General features: G+C 37.3%; 1 protein-coding gene and 1 long non-coding RNA gene across 10 annotated transcripts in view; one reads left to right on the top strand and one right to left on the bottom strand.

Annotated features, from left to right (window-relative positions):
• Window positions 1–20229, top strand: part of klhl17 (kelch-like family member 17) — a 32061-nt gene extending 11832 nt beyond the window's left edge. For both annotated transcript variants that reach the window (XM_087307116.1, XM_087307117.1), the window contains exons 5-12: window positions 9941–10057; window positions 10307–10520; window positions 10865–11009; window positions 12564–12731; window positions 15105–15193; window positions 15696–15769; window positions 15868–16049; window positions 17872–20229. In XM_087307116.1, coding sequence (XP_087163242.1) covers window positions 9941–10057; window positions 10307–10520; window positions 10865–11009; window positions 12564–12731; window positions 15105–15193; window positions 15696–15769; window positions 15868–16049; window positions 17872–18100 — 1218 coding nt within the window. In that variant the 3' untranslated portion in view covers window positions 18101–20229. The remainder of the gene's footprint in view (window positions 1–9940; window positions 10058–10306; window positions 10521–10864; window positions 11010–12563; window positions 12732–15104; window positions 15194–15695; window positions 15770–15867; window positions 16050–17871) is intronic.
• LOC137489184 (uncharacterized) overlaps window positions 1–21327 on the bottom strand; it is a 298052-nt gene that overhangs the window by 2526 nt on the left and 274199 nt on the right. For all 8 annotated transcript variants that reach the window (XR_015523546.1, XR_015523547.1, XR_015523552.1 and 5 more), the window contains one exon: window positions 10277–10522. This is a non-coding gene — a long non-coding RNA (uncharacterized LOC137489184). The remainder of the gene's footprint in view (window positions 1–10276; window positions 10523–21327) is intronic.

Raw genomic sequence — 21327 nt, forward strand, 5'->3', positions numbered from 1 at the left:
TGAAAACATCATGTATACACTCTAAGAAAAAAGGTGCACGGTGGTACAAATAATGTTCCTTAAGGAACAGTTTTGTACCTTTGTAAAAGTTGTACCTTATATGGAACAGAAAAGACCTCTTAAGATACTGTTCTGTACCTTTTATGGTACAATTAAAATGAAGGTACACAATTGTTCTCATAAAAAAGGTACATAAGTGTTGGACTACTCTTTCTTTATTACAATATTTTTGAAAATAAATTTTAAAGGCAAAGTGATTTTTTATGTAAATCATCATTTAAAAACATATGCTTAAAGAAACTCATAAACATTAATTATTAGGTTTTATAAAACAAATCAACTGGTAAAACAAAACTATAGGTATTGTAAACTAAACATTTGAGGCATTTTAATAAACATTTGGTAAGCATTTTCTGATAAAATCATTTTCATCATTGATATCTGCCTCTTTTGGCGTTTGCTTTCCACTACGCACGTGGGCTGCATGGCAAAAGTCCTGCATATTCAAAGTGTTCATGCAGACATTGCAGTATTGTAAAACTAATCAAACATTGCATATCTCATTATAATACTTTTGCGTAATTCTATTTCCATTTTAAAATTAAGGAAACTTTTTTTTTTTTTTCTTTTGAGATTTTACAGTGGAGGAAAAATACTGAACATGTCACCATTTCTTTTTTCAGAAAATATATTTCTAAAGGTACTGTTGACTTGATATTTTCACCAGATGTTGGTAACAACTAAATATCCATATATGCAAAGAAAACATATTAATTACAAATAAAGTTATGTGTAATAAAATTAAAGGGCCATGAAACCCCCGTTTCAGAAGGATGTTTTCACACCTCTAGTTTGGAAAAAGTCAGGAAAAATGGGCAGGGTTTAAATAAAAATTAGAGTTACCATTTGGGCACGCGCTGTTGACCGAAGAAAAACAAACACACACACGCAGGGGAGAAAGCCTGTTTAAGTTTGATACCTCGTGTCGTATAAGAGAAAAAAGCCTCTGCATTTCTCTGCAACTCAGATGCACTCGGTAGGTCAGAAAGCCAGGCGTGTGTAGACTATTCTGTCACAAAGTGCGGCGAAAATTCAACACGACGGTCGGCAATAGTTTGCTTACAATGTTTACATGTTTACACACAGAGAGCAGCATTTACAACGGATCTTTCAATATTGTAGTGATATTAACGTAGTGTAAACTAAGTAACTTAGAAATCATTTTGACTAAGGTCTGTCTTTAAACACTGAAAGAGTACTGCTGACCATACGAACTTTAACTTTGCTATCTGAATGAAAAAAGAAAGGTCGCTGATCGCACACACTTATCGAATCTGTAGACAGGACAATGAGCTCATACTGGAGCTGCGTCTTTTTTAAAGGAGATGAGCAGCAAATCCGGATCTCACCATTTTTGAGAAAAGCTCTCGAGTAAAAAATGTTCTAAAAAAACACATTTCTGCCACGCGTCGCGATCCACACGTGAGTCCAGCAGCGCTCTCATTAAGAGAAAATGAAACAAAACCTTCACATTATGAAAGCAATACTCGCGACTCGTATCTCCAAACAATTGTTATTCTTTTCCCACAACTTTTGGCAACACAACGTGTGTTATCTCTCTGCCGTCTGAACACTGTTTTAGGTACAGTCTAAGAAAGCTAGCATGCATATTAATGAAGTTGCAGCGCATACATAATGGAGCGCGCTGATTGGTTTGAACCAAGCCTTACTCATGAATGAATGCAACACACTCAGAGACGTAATACGGGTCACTCTGGCACAGACGTCCAGTCTACACGCTGCAATACATGCTAAGATGTCATGGCCATAACGCAGCTTAAAAATTTTGTTTCGAACCAGAAGTACGAAGTTGGTCGAAATAACGCAAAAACAACCAATTTACACTTTTTAGTGAAATATATGTGTCCTAATAGTGTTTTTAGCTGCGTAGGACACATATACAACTGTCAACAGCTTAAAAAATGTGTTTTGGTGTTTCGTTACCCTTTAAATGACGCAGGTAGAAAGGTATTGAACACATGAAGAAAGGGAGGAGTAGAAAGGAAGTGAAAGCCTAGACAACATCTGAAATCTCTCATTGGATATTCAGCAACCCTCTGCCCTTGCTCATCTACATTACGAAGATGATGAAGATGAAACCAGGGTGGCATTTAAGCAAGACAACGATCCAAAACACAGCCAAGAAAACTCTTAAATGCTTCAAGCTGTAGAATGGGCCAGCAAATCACATGACTTAAATCCAATAGAAAATACAAAATAAAGTACAGATTTGATACACAAGACCCACAGAACCTTTAAGATTTTTACACTTTGTTCAAGTGTTTGAAAAATAATCAAACCTGAGATATATGACTTCATTCTCCATATGAGAGGTGTCTTTAAGCTGCCATAACCACAAAAGTCTTTTATATAAAGTATTAAATACATTTCTCAGGAGTTCAGTACTTTCTCTTAGTGTCATTTCATTATAAATACAAATAACTAATTTTTCAGATTTTTGTATTTTATTTTATTTTTAACGTTGTTTTGTTTGTGCTTTTACCAAAAATGGGTTCATTTCCATGTCAACAGCTCCTTTAAAAATATTATTCCCAGAAATAATAAATGACGCGTTGAATGTCCGACATTCCAAATACTGTCATTTTTTGGGATTATTTTGACAGCATTGTTGTCTGTATGTAAAACTTAAAACACACACACACCCACCCACACACAAAGGATAATCCTTTCCATTTTTAGTACACCATTGTTGTGTTAATGTACCCTCACTCATCCTGCTGTCTTCTGTGAAGCACAGATTTCTTTTTACAATATTATTTATTATATATAATAAAAAGTGTGAACTAGAGCTGTCATGCTTTAAAATGACAAAATAGCACTATAAGTGTACATGATTGCAGGACCAGTCTGAATGGCCCAGTGTAATAAAGCATTCAGACTGTAATAATTGACGAAGAAGCTCTGATCCAAGAGCGTATTCAAGAATAGATTCATTGAGAGCATAAAAAGATGGGTGTAAAGTGTATCTGTTAAATGATGCATGTTGAGTGTTGAGGAGCTGAGCCATAACAGGCCTTGGAGGAAAAATGGTTTTGGCTACGGATGTCTAATTATATATGTCACTGACACCACTTCCTGTCACACTGGCCTTGGGCTTTTTAAAAACAGAGTCTCTTGCGCTCTGCCGTCAGGGAAGTCTTGATTCTCTTGAGTTCGTCTGAGGAAAGAAATGATCTGTGCTATTTTGACCTTCACTACAGGAAGGCCAGTCACATCCTGGCTTTTAAAACAACCCTGATCCTCTACAAAGACAAACACAACTCTTGTCTATAGAAAGCTGTTAGTGTACTCATTCATCTCTATTGCATATGTTTGACTGGTCAATCAGAAGTGTGCTGTTCAGATTCTGACATCTTTGCTCATGGGGATTCTGGGAACAGACTTGTTTAATCAGCAGAGCTGTAAAAGCATTGTGACTTGCGGCTATCCTAACCTGTGAGGTAAAAGGCAGGAGACGGGGAAACATATATGTCATGTCACACACACTTAATCTCCCTCTTTCTAACATTACATTATTAATGGCTTAAGCCTCCCTTACTAACTGTAGCTGCACACTCAAACCATTACACTTCCTTCTCCACTTTTCACTGACTTATTTTACACACTTTGGGTTCAGTCTTTCATCCGTTTGCTGACAAACATGTTTTCCATCAGATCTAAATGATTTAAACTTGCTTTTATATCTAAAGTAACCTTTAGACCATTTTTCTGTCCACACAACATGCTCTGTGGGAAAGGTTAGTTTAGATTTTTGTCCTGTTGATGAAAGGTTTGATCACTCAGAGCAGGGTTTTAGCCCAAATTCATTTAAAACAAATCAAGTTACAGTACGCCAAGTAAGGGTGTCAAAATTCAGATTTGTTTGACTACTGGTTATAGTCTACAATCAAAATTCAGAATTCAGACTACTGGTTATAGTCTGAAATTACAGACTAAAACCAGTATTGATGTACTGAGGGTTTTCTGACATATGTTGCAGTACATGTGTGCAAGTAGCAAATTATGGCAAAGGAGGCAAGGTGCACATGCAAGTAATCAAGGCATTGTAACTATTTTTAATAGCCTACACCTGGGCACATTTCTCTGCTTGTGAGTCTTTAACTGACACTGGAGGTACCATAGAACTCAATATCCTGTGTCACTGCTAAAGGCACACTGTAAAAAGCTCTCCCACTTGCTTTGCAGTGAAACACAATAGCTGTGTCCCAAATGTCACACTATACACTATGCATTTAAGGAGCGGAGCTAAGTTGGTTTTGTTTTGATATTCCTGATATTCAGTGATAAACCGTCGGCAATAACTCACACCTCTTACCCTAAACAGATCTAAACTGTGTGTCCTACAAAAATACAAAGCAGGTTGTTTAACAGCTGTCTTTTTCTCTTTTTTTTTAGCTCGATATTATGAGCACTGCTCTGTTTGAGCCTTCGTCATAGTAACAGCAGTCATACTAATAGCGAATAGGTAATAATGACATGAGTTATTGATCTGGCAAATACGAATCTGTGAATCTGTTGCTAACTTTACTGAACTTCATATTTCCATCTATTTCAAGCTACGAATATTTGAAATTACAAATCAACAGAACAAAACCTTGATATGATCACAAACTGAGCACTTGCGATCAATATACTTTACCCGCAGCTGTTTTTCAGTCATTTTTAAAGAGCACACAAACATACTGACAGTAATAGGTACCTTACTGTACATTGTGATGGGTCAATGATGCTACTATTCAGCACAAATCCATCAGTTTCCCCTTTTCTGGCTGTTCTTTCTATGAATGAATGATGTAAAGCACTGTCCGTGCGTGTTTCCTTGTCAGTTAGTAACGCTATATTTCATTGCACAACAATGAAAAAAATTGTATACAGTACATGTAGTAAAACTGAAAATTGTAGATGGAATGCATTATCAATGCATCTTTCTGCATCATCATATCAAACCGAACCATGAGACCAGGCCAGGGTAGGTCACCACACCCCTAATGCCGAGACATCTTTACCCTGTTCAGAGGGTATTTTCTAGTCCTCCTTTTAATTTGTCTTTCATGAATGACCAACCTTTTCAAGGGGACTGGCATGAGCTAGTGGCATTACAATATGCTCCGGCTGCTCGATTTTGGGAAAAATCATAATCATGATTATTTTGGTCATAATTGTAATCACGATTATTCAAAACGATTATCAGTTGAAGTCAAAATTATTAACGCTCCTGAGAATTAAAAAAAAATAAAAAATTTCCCAAAAAGATGTTTAACAGAGCAAAAAATTTTAAAAGTATTTCCTATAACATTTTTTCCTCTAGGCTTATTTGTTTTATTCTGGCTAGAATAAAAGCAGTTTTAAATATTTTGAAACCCATTTTAAGGTCAATATTATTAGCTCCCTTAAGCAATATATATTTTTGATTGTCTGCAGAAGTAACTACTGTTATACAATGACTTGCCTAATTACCCTAATTAAGCCTTTGAATTGCTCTTTAATCTGCATGCTTGTATTTTGTACTGTCGTCATTGCAAAGATAAACGAAATCAGTAATTAGAAAGGAGACATCAAAACTATTATGTTCAGAAATAAAAAAATCTTCTTTCCATTAAGGAGGAATGGGCGGAAAAATGGGAGGAAAAGGGCTGCTAATATTCAGGAGGGCTAATAATTCTGACTTCAACTGCATATATACAGTTATTTTCCACAAAGATAAGAGAAATAAATACAATAGAATAAAAATATGAAACAAACTGTTTTAAGCATCTTCACCGTAAGAAAAACACTTTAGCTACAAAAGTCCTTAAGTCTAATGGTTTCGCTTTCACGTGTCTTTTGATTCTCAACTCGTTTGTTTATTACACAAATGAGGGTCAATATGAATAATTACTAAACACCGCGTTTTGACACCTATTTGACTATTAAAGCGCTCACGTTACTGACTTTGGATGTGTGCGCTCTGGTTGTCTGTGTGCTCGAATGAGATTGAATGCTGACTGCATGCTTCTGTGTGTGCACGCCACACACACACGAAGCGGTCTTTCGCACTTTTAAGAGCAACAATGTGTACAACTGGAAAGGGGGCGGTATATGATGCAGTAATCATTTATCTTGATTAATGGTTTTTTATAATCGTTAGAAGCTAAAATCGAAATCAGATTTTCGATTAATTCCACAGCCCTACAATGCAATATTCTAGAAATCGCAGATTTGAAATGACAAACTTCTCTTGCTAAGCTGAAAGGGTCCCTTTGGCCTTCATCTGGACAACATTTCCCGGGAGTCCCCCATATTTCAGACACATCTCCCGCCACCAAATTTAACACCCCCTGGTCGTCAACTTTAGTGTAGTATCTGATCGCCGTGTCGCCAGAAACCCAGTCCATAGTACAGTCATCAATATTACAACATCACTACGCACCCCCCCCCCACTCTTTCTACAAAGAGCTGTAGTTTACTAAGAAACTGTTTATATTAATGAACTATTATCTTTGATTTAAATATTGCATGATTACATCGCATATTGTAATGCATGTTGTGACACCGTTGCCAGGAAAAAAAATACAGTAGAACTCAATGGGTACTGGTTTCCTACATTGTTCAAAATATCTTTTTTTTTTCAATAGCAGTCACGTATGAAGGATTAGTAACTTATGACAATTCACCTATCCCTTTCATATATGATTCACCTATCCCTTTCATACCAATAGCTGGGCCGTTTCAGAAAGTTTTCACAAATTTGGATCCTGTCTTTTTCAAACTTTTTTTTTTAAAGTATGCTGTGCTTTAGAATGTATGTAATTCATAAAGACTCAGAAACATTTGAATGGCTGTGAATGGAGAGACATGATTGTTTTTTTTTGGCAAAGGATGATATAGTACAATAATAGCATCTATCAGCAGGAGCTAACCGGACCATGCTAATCAACCAAACCTTGACCTCTTCTTCAGCTCGCCAAAGCAAATATGTCAAAACGAATTGCACAGCGATGACACTGATAAAAGTGCTCTCTGTGTCAGCAGCACCTTCAATACAGTGTCAATCATGCCCCCATATATACCGTGACAGCACTACTCCGGTGAGAAGCTGAGACAGCTAATCAGGAGAGAGCAGCCCCTTTTCTCATACGCCACTAATTTCATCAGCCCTAATCCGCTCTCTGCGCAGAAGAGCGTTTTTTTAAATAATCGGAGTGCCGCTGGTATTAGTGTCTCTGTGCTTTAAACGCTTGCGTGATTTCATGAAATCCCCCTGCTGTTCAGACACTGATTGGAGAGAAACATAAGCATGGGCTGGCTGATGACATCCGACCTGAATTCTCTTTCTGTCTGTGACTTTCTCTCACTCCTAACAGCTGTTTCAAGCTCGAGGCTCCCACTGACCCCATATTTAACCCGGTGGACCTCGGAAATGCTTGTAGCCATGTCAACTTTGCCCTCTGCCCCAAATAAACAAACAGTCGGTGACAGGAAAGCGGCAAAGGTTGCTGTAGCGCTTCTGTGTGTGTATTAGATTGGATGATGGTATTACATTTGCCTCCAGCAGCTGTGTGGCTGGTCAGTTGGGTTGTAATTCTTAAAACATCTGTCCATGTTGTAGCTGGTCTAATCACACACAAAAAAGCTTGTGTGTGCAATTTCTGCTAACGGGCGCAAGTGGAATTGCAAAAATAATGATAATGGTCTCCCAGACAACCCTTATCAGCTCTTCCACCACCTCCCTGTCTGCTATTGTTTAGTTTGAAACTCACTCAGCACTATTGGTTCACCCAATTGTTGACATGTTATTGATGCTGCCAAACACAGCAATATTTTTTGAGTGAGTTCATTAAATATAGGCGGCTGTTTTTACAATGATTTTTGCTGTGATTTGATATTTTCCATAATGTAACAAACATGTGAACATTATATAATATAATACTATTTTATAATATTGTGCAAGTTAAATTTAATTTAAATAAATTTATCCTATTGTTCATATATTTATATCTATACATTATATATATATATTCAACAGAAGATGCAGTAAAAGGCATTTAGAACGGTACTAGAATTCATTGTCATAACAATGCACTTTTTACATTTTCTATTAATTAAAGAATCACCACAGCTTCCACAAAAAAAAGTGAATCAGCAAAGCTATTTTAGGCACCAATAATAAGAAATTATTAAAATGATTTTTGAAAGGTCAGGCAACACTACACATCACCTCCTGGAAATCACACAATTTAGTAATAAATAAAAATATCTACACTAAAATGTCACACAGATCCCAACTTTTTGAACTGTAGTGTACAAAGACCGGCCACTTTATTAGGTACACCTTACTAGTACTAGGTTGGATGTCTTTTTGCCTTCAGAACTGCCTTAGTCCTTCAAGGTATATATTCAAGAAGGTACAGGAAATATTTATCAGAGATTTTGGTCCATATTTACATGATAACATCATGCAGTTGCTACACATTTGTTGGCTGCACATTCATGATGTGAATCTCCCGTTCCACCACATCCTCAAAGGTGCTCTATTGGATTGAGATCTGGTGACTGTGGAGGCCATTTGAGTAGAGTGAAATTGTCATGTTCAAGAAACCAGTTTAAGATGATTCTCACTTTATGACATGGTGTGTTATCCTGCTGAAAGCAGCTATCAGTAGATGGGTACACTATGGTTATAAAGGGATGGAACATGTTCAGCAAAAATACTCAGGTAGGCTGTGGCATTGACACGATGCTCAATTGCTACTACTGGGTCCAAAGAGTGCCAAGAAAATATCCCACACACCATTACATCACCACCACCAGCCTGAACTGTTGATACAAGGCAGGATGGATCCATGCTTTCATGTTGTTGATGCCAAATTCGGACCCAACCTTACAAATGTCACAATAGAAATCAAGACTCATCAGACCAAGCAACCAATCTTCTATTGTCCAATTTTGGTAAGCCTGTGCAAATTGTAGCCTCAATTTTCTATTCTTAGCTGACAGGAGTGGCACCAAATGTGATCTTCTGTTGCTGTAGTCTAACTGCCTCAAGGTTAGAAGTGTTGTGCATTCAGAGTTGCTCTTCTGCATACCTCTGTTGTAACAAGTGGTTATTTGAGTTACTGTTGCCTTCTATCAACTGGAACCAGTCTGGCCATTCTCCTCTAACCTCTGGCATCAACAAAGCATTTGTGCTCACAAAACTACTAATAACTGGATATTTTCTCTTTTTCGGACCATTCTCTGTAAATCCTAGTGATGGTTGTGCGTGAAAATCCCAGTAGATCAGCAGTATCTGAAATACAAAGATACAATGAACTGCAGCAGATCATCTTGACCATGTCTACATCCTTAAATGCATTCAGTTGCAGCCATGTGATTGGCTGATTAGAAATTTGCAATAACAAGCAGTTGGACAGGTGTACCCAATAAACTGACCAGTGAGTGTATATGTATTGATAAATTATACTAAAGTCGTTTTTTTATGTTTTCTTAAAAAAAAAAAAAAAATATATATATATATATATATATATATATATATATATATATATATATATATATATATATATATATATATATATATATATATATATAATTTTTTTTAATACTAATGTGATATTATTTATGTCAACTGATTAGGGAATTAATGTAATTAAGTTGATCAATGTAATATTTAAAAAACTTGTTTACCAGAGATATTTGTTTTGACATTATAATCTTCAGAACACATGCAAAACCTTTTAGGTCTAAAGCTAAGCACATCTGTACTAAACAACATATTACATAATATTTTAAAAATACACCTTTTTTCAGAATGTTATGTAAACATTTCAGCTCGACTGAATCCTGAGTAATCAGAGCTCCTTTAATTTTGTGATGTGTGCAGGTGCTGGATCTGATCTCTAGCGATAACCTGAATGTCCCATCAGAGGAGGAGGTGTACAGGGCTGTGCTGAGCTGGGTCAAGCATGACATTGATGGGCGGAGGCAACACGTGCCGCGGGTGGGTGCGATTCTGCCTGTCAAAATGCGCTTTTAGCAACATCACCGTGAATCACAGGATTAATGCTTACAAAGGATTATGTGCCTGCAACTCGATACTCGTTTCTGTATTCCCTTCCTTTGTATTCTCTGATCTTTTCTACACACACACACACACACACACACACACACACACACACACACGCACACACACACACACACACACACACACACATCTTACCTCTTACTATTTCCATCCACGTCTCTTTAGCTGATGAAGTGTGTGCGTCTGCCCCTGCTTACACGGGACTTCCTGATGAGTAACGTGGATACGGAGCTGCTGGTACGTCACCACTCTGAGTGCAAAGACCTGCTGATCGAGGCGCTGAAGTATCACCTGATGCCCGAGCAGAGGGGTGTGCTCAGTAACAGTCGTACACGACCACGCCGCTGCGAAGGAGCCAGCCCAGTTCTGTTTGCCGTAGGTCTGTAAAATTACAAAAAAATACACGCATGCACCTGTCTGTTATGTTGTGAGCTTGATTTAAAGGTGACATAATATGCCCCCTTTCTAGTAAATATGTAGATTAAGGGGTGGGAATATATAGTAAGGTCACCTTCCTCTGTCACAAGGGGCTCAAAATCAGAATGTCTTGTTTTTCCTATTGCTTGTAGAAAAGGTCTTACTTAAACAAAATTGTCCCAAAGTTGATAGGTTGGGGTGGGTTAATAGATGAACCAGATACCTGATTATAGCACTTAAAGATGAACAAATCCATATTTTCATGATATACAACCTTTACATGTCACATTCCTGTGTGTCTTTCAGGTGGGGGCAGTCTTTTTGCTATTCATGGAGACTGTGAGGCCTATGATACCAGGACAGACCGCTGGCACATGGTTGCGTCCATGTCAACACGGCGGGCTCGAGTCGGAGTGGCCGCCATCGGAAACAAGCTCTATGCTGTGGGCGGGTATGCAGAGCTTAAAGCATTGTTTTTGGCAGACCAGTAACTGCTATTTTCTTTTTTTTTACACCAAACTGAAGACTATTGCATCATGGGTACCTTTTGAAAAGAGTTCAATGAGGGGCATTAATAGCTATGTTTTCATCCAAAGTTGTGAATAAGGTTAGACACTGCAGGGTTTTTTTTTTTTTTTGGCCATTTCTCTCATCTATCTTTTTGGCAAATCAATCATTCAATCAATCCATCCATCCGTCCGTCCGTCCATCCATCCATCCATCCATCCATCCATCCATCCATCCATCCATCCATCCATCCATCCATCACAGTGGGATATAGTACTTCAAATATAATGTGCCTGATTAAATATAATCTTTTACAAAAATGATCTGATTTTTGTGAAAATCATCTGGTGCAGTGCTGGGAGGGCATTACCAAATAAATGCAATGACAGACTTTAGGCCAGTCAGTTCTGAAACACTAAAACAAAACCTGAGGTGTGGTGTACCTGCTGGGTAGTCCATTTAGCCATTCACATGATCTGTTGAGACATCATGCTTATGATAAGCATGTATTTGATGAATGTGTTTCCATTTTATATTTGCCTAGCATTTTAATGCATAAAAATATTTGGATATTTTTTTGGGGCATTTTTATCCAGTAATATCCCAATATGTGCACAAAATATGTGGATGGAAACATATCAAATGTGAGTGCATAAAAATTGGCAAACTTGCAATTGAACACTTTTTTGTTGTTGACTTTTGTGAATCAAATTACATTAAAATGATGACATAAGTTAAAACTATTACATAAAAAGTTTAAATTGTAAAAACCCATCTTCGCCACAGTTTTAATAAATTTGTCATGTTCAACTTTTTCATATTTTCTTGTTTTAATAAGTATGAAGTTTTTTTTTAAATGTCATAAATTAAAGTTTGATCTTCTAAATATGGCTTAAGTTGCAGTCACGTTAGAAAAAAAAATCCCTTAAGTGACATTTTGTGTGAAGTCCATTTTCTAATGGCAAATTCACAAATCTGTGGGGTGAACTTTTTCACTGTTGTGCAGAACACCTGATTGTGCAAATTCCTAGAAACATGACTGAAATCAACTGTGATTTTTTTTTTCATATTCATTTACAATTCGTACCAATTTTTTCTTGTAGGTAAAAAATGGTCTTTCATAGAAACATTTTTTAGGTATGCTAAAAGCATGAGTACAGTAGAATTAAAGAAATGCAGAAGGCACACAAGTGGAACAGCCCTCAACTGAATAAAGCAGCCCAAGATGCAAATAAGTGTACATACACAGGATTAAAAGATAGCCCAGAATTGATTAGTTCATTACAAAAGGAACAGAATGTGCAGGCAGCCACAGTTTCCTTAAGATTACCACGCTGAGTCAATCAAGTGGTTACCTAAGATTAGTTAGGAAATGTGTCAGTTGTGGAGTAATGGATTTCAATGAATAGCAACGATCTTGTCTTTACTTGCTCGACAAAGACATAAGTGAAAGATCTATTGTTCCTGTTTGTCTCTTCTCTTGCCTTTCTTTAACCAGGTATGATGGCACTTCGGATTTGGCAACTGTAGAGTCGTATGACCCAGTCACTAATGCGTGGCAACCTGAGGTGTCCATGGGAACGAGGAGGAGCTGTTTAGGTGTGGCGGTTCTGCATGGGCTGCTGTATGCGGCAGGAGGATATGATGGTGCTTCCTGTCTCAACAGGTTTACTATTCTTTTAAATAACTACAAATCACACAGTACAATAATAAATACAGATAAAACCTTATATACTTTATATTTGCATATATACTAGTGGTGTAACGGTTCACAAATCTCATGGTTCGGATCACATTATGATATTTTAGTCACGGATCTGACCATTTTTCGGATCAGCAAAAAAGGGAGAAGACAAATGTCTTTTGTTTTCCATTTATTACAAAAACAGCACTGCAAGACACTTTTGGTTTTAACAAACAGAACTTAGAACCTGTAACTTTATTAAAAATAAAATGAAGAAATAATCAGCTGAATAAAAACAATAGCTAGATGTGTCATTTTTTGAGGAATTATTTAGTGGCATATTTTGCTGGCTGGTTGTCGCTACCTATTGATTAAATAATGTAATTGCTGCCTACAACTTTAATTTTTGAGCGTCGTTAAATGACGGTGATTGTAATCTTTACCATAAATTTCAGTGGTTTTATCTAAACTATAAACTGTTATCCCAGTACTTTTGTGTTATTTGACTGTTTGTAACTTCATAACTAACTTAAAAGACTAAAGACTGAATCTCTTTCTTGAGGTTTGCGTTTTCAGATTTGAATGCAGCGATTCAAAAGATTAATAAACATATGCAAATTACCATCATTTATAATTTATGTTGCGTGGTTGTTGAGATCTTGATCTTTTAATGATAAATTGTGCAGCTTACAATAAATGCATTGATGCAGGCGAAACAAGTGGTGACAGAAAACACCTTTAATGAAACCCTCCACATCCCAAATAACCTACTAAACTTCTTCAGTCATAATTATATTTTACAGGAAAGCCTAAATGCTTTCATACGTGTGACTTGAATGTCACGAGAGCATTCTCTCTGTGATTGTTACAAATTTAGGATTAATCTACCTGTAAAATACTTGTGAGACCATTGGCACAACTATGGATTGTGATCCAAACGAATCACAGATCAAACCATATCCGTTACACCCCTTATATATATATATATATATATATATATATATATATATATATATATATATATATATATATATATATATATATATATATATATATATATATATATATATTTTAGTGCTGTCAATCGATTAAAAAATTTTACTAATTAATTGCACTTTTTTGTATTAATCTCGATTAATCGTGATTAATCGCATTTAAAAAACTGAAACTTGTAATTTTGGCTATTCAAATGTAAAATTTATGTAAACGCAAGACAAAAATTTAAATTCAAAATATAATTGTTTATTAGATTTTTTGTTTAACTCGTAACACAGATTTCTTCATGTAAACAACATAGCCACAATAAACCATCAAGATCCTGGCTTGACAGCCATATTTATTACAGAAATTAAAACACAGGCATGTTAATGCCATTTGAATTTCAAAACAATCAATGCCAATAAAGTATACAATGATTTCCAAGTTGGATTCCAAGTGGACTGCAAAAAAATGTCAAAATACAGGCATTACAGATATGGAAAATAATAATAATAATAATAATAATAATAATAATAATAAAGTATTGAATACAAACAATTGCACTCATTTTAAAGTTGTATTGCTGTGAGTTGAGAACATTAATTATAAAGTAGAAACAATTTTGCTCAGTCCTCCTTTACATTCATCCAGTTGCTAAGAGAGTCCAGTCCAGACATCCCAAGTCTCCCAGAAGTTGCAGGAGTATCCCGCAAATGCACAGAGAATCCCGGATCCCCGCAAATGAATGATAGTCTCCCGGAAAATTCATGTCTCCCGCCCGGTCCTTAAATATGTTGCACACCCCTCTTCACCGCATACCTCCTAGCTCTTCAGGTACATCGCGCGCAACTCACCCCCACCGCTCTTCAGGTACATCGCGCGCAACTCACCCCCACCGCTCTTCAGGTACATCGCGTGCACACACCCCCACCGCTCTTCAGGTACGTCTCGCGCGCACACGCCTCTACTCAGATACGTCACTCATTAAACCCCTGACAGACACAGACAGACAGACAGACACACACAAAGCGCCGGAGCGACTCTCTTCAGATTCAACACGCATGATCGCTCTGTATAGCCTGGTGATGCGACATTAATTGTTTTATACTGAAACTTGCCTTCAAAAAGTGCTTCCTTGGTCTTACCCATATTTTTTTGCATGTTGAACACGTCCACCACAACAGGAAGTAAAAAAAAATCCTGCAACTGCGTTATTTTTTTTTAACGCGTTAAATATTTCAAATTAATCGCATGCGTTAACGCACTAATTTTGACAGCACTAATATATATATATATATATATATATATATATATATATATATATATATATATATAATTGTCAAATAATTTGACATTTCTCTCCTCCTTTATCTACAGTGCAGAAAGGTATGACCCACTGACCAGTACCTGGACCTCCATCGCTGCCATGAGCACCAGGAGGAGATATGTCCGAGTGGCCACATTAGGTAAATACCAATCTAATTATAACTGTTTACACTTTTCTCTGTACTTTAACCCTTCCTTTATGTAGGGTTTCTGCTAGTCAAATGTAAGATCTTTTAGACCTTTTTCAAGACCATTATGAATGACTTCTATGGGGCAAAATGCTAAGGATTTTCAAATGTTATTGTAATAAGAAAAATTAAACCATCTTGGTAAACCTAATTCACAATGTAACCTTTTGCTACAAGCTTTAAGATGGATTGCTGGTGATTGGATGAATGTTGCCATGCTTGGATACATTTATATAGACATACAGTAGTTAATATACATTTTAAAATGACAAACTACAACACAACATTTCAGTTAATATTTAAGACTTTTTTTAAGGGCTAAAATCTTATTTTTGAAATGTAAGACATTTTAAGCCTGTGGAGACACCCTGTTTATATTTTAGCCAGTTGAAATGTTCTCTGTGGTTGCACTATACTGCAAACACATACCTATTTCGCATATTTTCTCTTTCAGATGGCAGTTTGTATGCAGTCGGTGGGTACGACAGCTCTTCACACTTAGCAACAGTAGAAAAATACGACCCTCAGGTAGGTGAAACATTTCTCTCTGACATGCCGAAAACATCTTCAGGATGTGTTTTTTTGTTTTCTCTCCATGGTTAACTGACTAAATATGTATTTTACAGAGTAATGCATGGACTGCCATTGCCAACATGTTAAGCAGGAGAAGCAGTGCAGGGGTGGCTGTACTGGAGGGCATGCTTTATGTTGCGGGTGGCAATGATGGTACCAGCTGCCTAAATTCGGTGGAACGATACAATCCCAAAACCAACACGTGGGAAGGAGTGGCTCCCATGAACATCCGCAGGTTCGATTGTGACTTTATTAATTCAATGATTTTCCAGCCGCAACCCATCTCTGGGAAACATCCATACACACTTATTCACACTCATACACTACGAACAATTTAGCTAACCCAACTCACCTGTAACGCATGTCTTTGGACTGTGGGGGAAACTGGAGCACACGGAGAAAACCCATGCGAACGTGGGGAGAACATGCAAATTCCACACAGAAACGCCAACTAGACCCACCAGAGGCTCAAACCATTGACCTTCTTGTTGTGAGGCGGCAGTACTACCTACTGCGCCACTGCATCGCCATTTACCGTAACTTAAACGGCATATTAAAAACGGAATGACGTTACATATTTCCAGGAAAAGCACCATTCACACATCCATTCCAAAATACATTTAAATTCTCTGACAACGTTAAAATGACCTCTAAACGGCTGCACTTGCATTTGTACACAGGCTCATGGTTTTATTTTGTTTCATACTTTTGCTGTTTTTGTCCCAGAAACAAACCAAAATACTGAACTGTAAGAGAAAAATGTTGTCGCTTACATCTGAAGGACAACTGAAACAGTTATTTTTGCATATATAGCTATCAGGATTTCTGTGCAATGGACATTGGCAATTGTGCAGATTAATAGAAAAGTGCTTTCTTATGAAAAGAGAATGGAACACTTCTGCATGTTGAGCATTATGTTTGAACATGTGCTGCAGTTTGTAAAACCCTCTTTGAAATAAAAGACTCAAATCGAATATCAAATCACACTCCCCTTCAGTACACATGCGTCACAGAGTTCAACACAGTTCTTGTAGATAAAAATCACAGGGATTTATCATGAGCATTTTATGATTAACACGCAGCAGCTAAATGTGTCTGGGCAATGGATTAAATATAGTGTAGAGTAAATACATCGTTGGAATCAGAATGAATTGGCCAGAGTAGACGTCCTATTGCATTCTGATCATGTATATGCTCATACCAGTAATTTCCTTTTGTGTTCACACAGCAGAATTCTGTCAATTTACTGATAATGTTAGAGCTTCTCATTTTGGAAAACTATTGGAAGGAATATATTCATTCATTCTGTCATTTTCCTTCGACTTAGTCCCTTTATTCATCAGGGGTCATCACAGCGAACACATCCAGCATGTTTTGCACAGCGGATGTCCTTCCAGCAGCAATCCAATACGGTGAACAATCCATACACACTTATTCACACACATACACTACGGCCAATTTAGTTTATTCAATTCACCTATAGTGCATGTCTTTGGACTGTGAGGAAAACTGAAACACCTGGAGGTTCCCCACGCAAACACGGGGAGAACATGCAAACTCTACACAGAAACGCCAACTGACCCAGCGAACCAGCAACCTTCTTGCTGTGAGGCAACAGTGCTAACCGTTGAGCCACTGTGTCGACCCCTAGAAATATATACAATACTGTTTACAGTCTGTATTTGTGAAAGGGGCTAATGGGGTCTAGATTTGCTGCTTTGAACCCCACCGACCTACATCATATAGACAAGAACGGCTAAAACATAATTCATAATATCTTCTTTTGTTTTTCCAGTGTTGGGTTGCGGCTTGAAGGGCATCTGCTGTGTAAAATATATGCTGGATAAGTTGGCGGTTCATTTCGCTGTGGCGACCCCTGATTAATAAAGAGACTAAGCTGAAAAGAAAATGAATGAATGAATCTTCTTTTGTGCTTTCATAAAAAGTTTAGAATGACATGAGGCTTATTCGTTTTACACAACCATTAGCTGAATTATTTTTCAAAGTGTACAAAAATGGCTATTTTCTAATGCATATTCCTTTTTCTTAATCTTCAGGAGCACCCATGACCTGGTTGCCATGGACGGATGGCTATACGCAGTCGGAGGAAACGATGGCAGCTCTAGCCTCAATTCCATAGAAAAGTACAACCCTCGTAGCAACAAGTGGGTGGCAGCGTCATGCATGTTCACACGCCGTAGCAGCGTTGGAGTCGCTGTTCTGGAGCTCCTCAACTTTCCTCCTCCATCCTCTCCCACTCTTTCCGTCTCCTCCACTAGTCTTTGACAAAGGGTAAAAACCCGGCTTAGCTCAAGCGGCCTGCCTTGTGTGGCCAAGAGGCGCAACTGCTCGGTTTGAGCACCAAACGAGGAGTGTTTTGTGGGCCACAGCGCCCTCCCTCTGCCTGGAGGATTACTGCAGATGGTTAAAAAAGGATGAAAAGGAAAAATCACACTCTTACACGCCTCCACGACTGTCACCCTGTAAACCCTAGTGCTTGAAAGTGCAAAGTCATGTTGCTCTGCCATTTTGCGGTCACTTTGTGTAAAATATATACCTAAATGTACATTTAATTTATGTTTACATTTTTCTTTTTGAAGAAATAATATATTAAACACGAAAAAAAATACAACTTTAGGAATGTAGCTCTCGACAGGTTCTGCCATGCATGTTTACAAAAATTTCGTCCTGGCAGAAAATAATATTGTAGTGCTGCTGTGCCACACTAGGTGGCAGTAACGTGCAATGCTGCCCTTTCTCACCACAGACGCGCATGGACATTTTAGAAGCAGAAAATTCTCACAGAAACATGCGAATTCTACACTACGTACACCTGAGTGTGCTCAGATCATGTTGACAACATAATATATGTTTTATGTATTTTCCTATTTATTTATCAATTGTAATATAAACATATGACACTATTTCAGAGATGTTTGAAGGACCACCTCTGACTGAAGAGGAGATATATAGTTTTCACATACAAATGAACATACTTATTGCATATCAGAGAAGCACTGGTGTTTGGTATGAAACGTGGGAGAAGAGGTGTTTAGTGTTTTATCTAAGAGACATGCTCGGTTTGGTTTCTAAAGTCATGTATTACAAGCCTTTTAGAGTTTGGGACTCTACTAATATGACACGTCTATTTCACTAACCAGGAGAAATGTCAAACCAAGACTATATAGCCATACTTAAAAAAAACTAGCTGTGACATTAAAGCTGCACTTTCTCTTTTTTTGTGGTTTAAAACAGGCGATTGGTGCTCAGAACTAATCCTGATTAAGTGATTAGTAATACTGACACTTCAAAATAAAGCCCTTCAATGTGAGTAACTCGGATACTATAAGCTCCTGTATGTTGTACGTCACAGTATTTTTGCTGTAAGTCTTTAGTTAAGTTTCCAAGGTTGATCACATTGTCATTGTATATTGCATTTTATAACTTTTATTGCTCATTTGCCAGGGTTGTCAGCTTTGACAGCTTGATCAGATCTAGATGGTATGTGTTGTGCAGTGATGTCATTGGTAATAGCCACTACTAATGCATCTTACCTCAGATGGGAAGTTGAGTGAACACTGGGTTTGGTGAGTGATTGTTTTTAACTGATGAGAGCGCGGAGAACAAGGGATTTTTCACACAAAAATTAAAATGTATTTATTTATTTATTTTAATTACTTATCGCTACGTTGTCCCAAACATGTACGACATTGTTTATGAACACAACTGATATTAGAAGAAAGCCTAAGCTGTTATGGTTAAACAGTTAATGGGGGTCAGTCGTATGGGAAAGGATCAGCTTGAACATTCTGCTAAATATCTTTTATATTTTACAGGAAAAAGTCATATATGGTTTGGAAGAAGGTTTAATTTTTGTGTGATCGATTCTTTAAATTCAGTTCTGCTCTCTGCCATTTTACTTAGGTTTTAAAATGTAGTATTATATGATTTCAAAACTTCTGAGAAGTTAGGATTTTATTTCCTTTTTTTAAGGACTTTGTTAATTCAGAGAAACGTGTTTAAGGTCAGTATGAGTTTGCGTCCAGGGAGATCAGAGTGCTCTGTATGTGTGTTTCTGTAGAAGTGGAACATCCTGCACTTTGACAATGACTGAATATATACATGCATAACACACACCGCAGGACCACATCCCCACAGAAATCAATTACAGTATGTATATAACCAAATATCCTGAAACTTTGTGCAATGTCTATGTAATCGTGGCTTTTTTTCTTTTGTCCTTTTTTCCCCCGATCGTAATGTTGTTGAATGTGTTATTTATATTGTGTTGGTTATGTTTTGCTATATTTAAAAACAAACATGAATTTTTGCACTACAGTCAAATGGAGCAATATACTGCTGTTTAAAATGAAAACACACTACTGTAAATGAAATAAAGCTGTTTTCATGTGGAATGTGTGTATCATTTGAACCAACAGCCACAAGTACTACTGAATGAACAAACTAAAGAACTCTGACTAAAGAACAAGCTGGAAAGCAAGCAAGCTGGATGCAGCTACAATTCCTAAAAGTCCCATGAAATTAAAATCAAGTTTTTAAGAAGTTAGTATCAGTATTTTTAGTTTTTAGCCTATCTATAAGCTAGCGTAACAAAATTTGCATTTACAAGATATGAAACTGATATAAACGTGTAAAGCTTGTAGTTTGTCACTTCCACCTAAATGGACCAACAGTTTTATTCACGTCACCTCATACTTAAATTTTTCCCATCAAATCTTGACCAATCAAATGCTCTCTAGTATCTGACATGGCCCGCCTCTTCACGACACAAGTCACATATGATGCGCTTAAGCTCTACCACTCTCACTGGCAGAGCAGTGATAAAACAAAACACTATTGGTGTTTTTTTTTTTAAATGAGGAGGAGCTACACCAAAGTTCCTTTAAGGCAAGTAATTTCACTCGGCGGCCATCTTTGGAAGAACTCTCGGGCAGTATGCTCGGGCATTCTGTCTGAATGGGGAAAACATCTAATTCTCCAAAACCGCTTGCTAAGCTTACCATTAAATTTCATATAAGGAATGACCAATAAAATTAAACAACAATTGTCTCTTTAGTTGCATTTCTACACACCCAAATCACACAAAATCTGCAGAAACGCGCGTCTGGTCCAAGCCCCTCCCCCAGAGTATTGTCAGTCTATTGACCTTATTCTAAAATGCGGAAGTGCGCCTTTTTTCGCGATTGTCTTAGAACTTCCGATTCAGTCGCCTGAGGGAGAAATGACTAGGAATAATAAACGGCAGAAAATGGCCAAACTACTTGCTCAACAAACAAATGTTTGCATGACTACACAGACCAAGTAGCATAATATAATAAGAAAATATTAAATTGCAACATCAAGTAGCGTAACGAGCAGTTGGTAACGTCAAAAAATGAATGGAAGTGAATGTGACCGTAAGTCGCGAGACAAAAAGATTCAAATGGCAGCGCCCACTCATCGGCGGAGAATAAGGTGAATAGTGATCAATGATTGGCTCCTGTAATAGAAGG

Source organism: Danio rerio, chromosome 23 (genome assembly GCF_052040795.2).
Source record: "Danio rerio strain M-AB ecotype USA chromosome 23, GRCz13ab, whole genome shotgun sequence".
In the NCBI taxonomy this organism is placed as follows: Eukaryota; Metazoa; Chordata; class Actinopteri; order Cypriniformes; family Danionidae; genus Danio; species Danio rerio.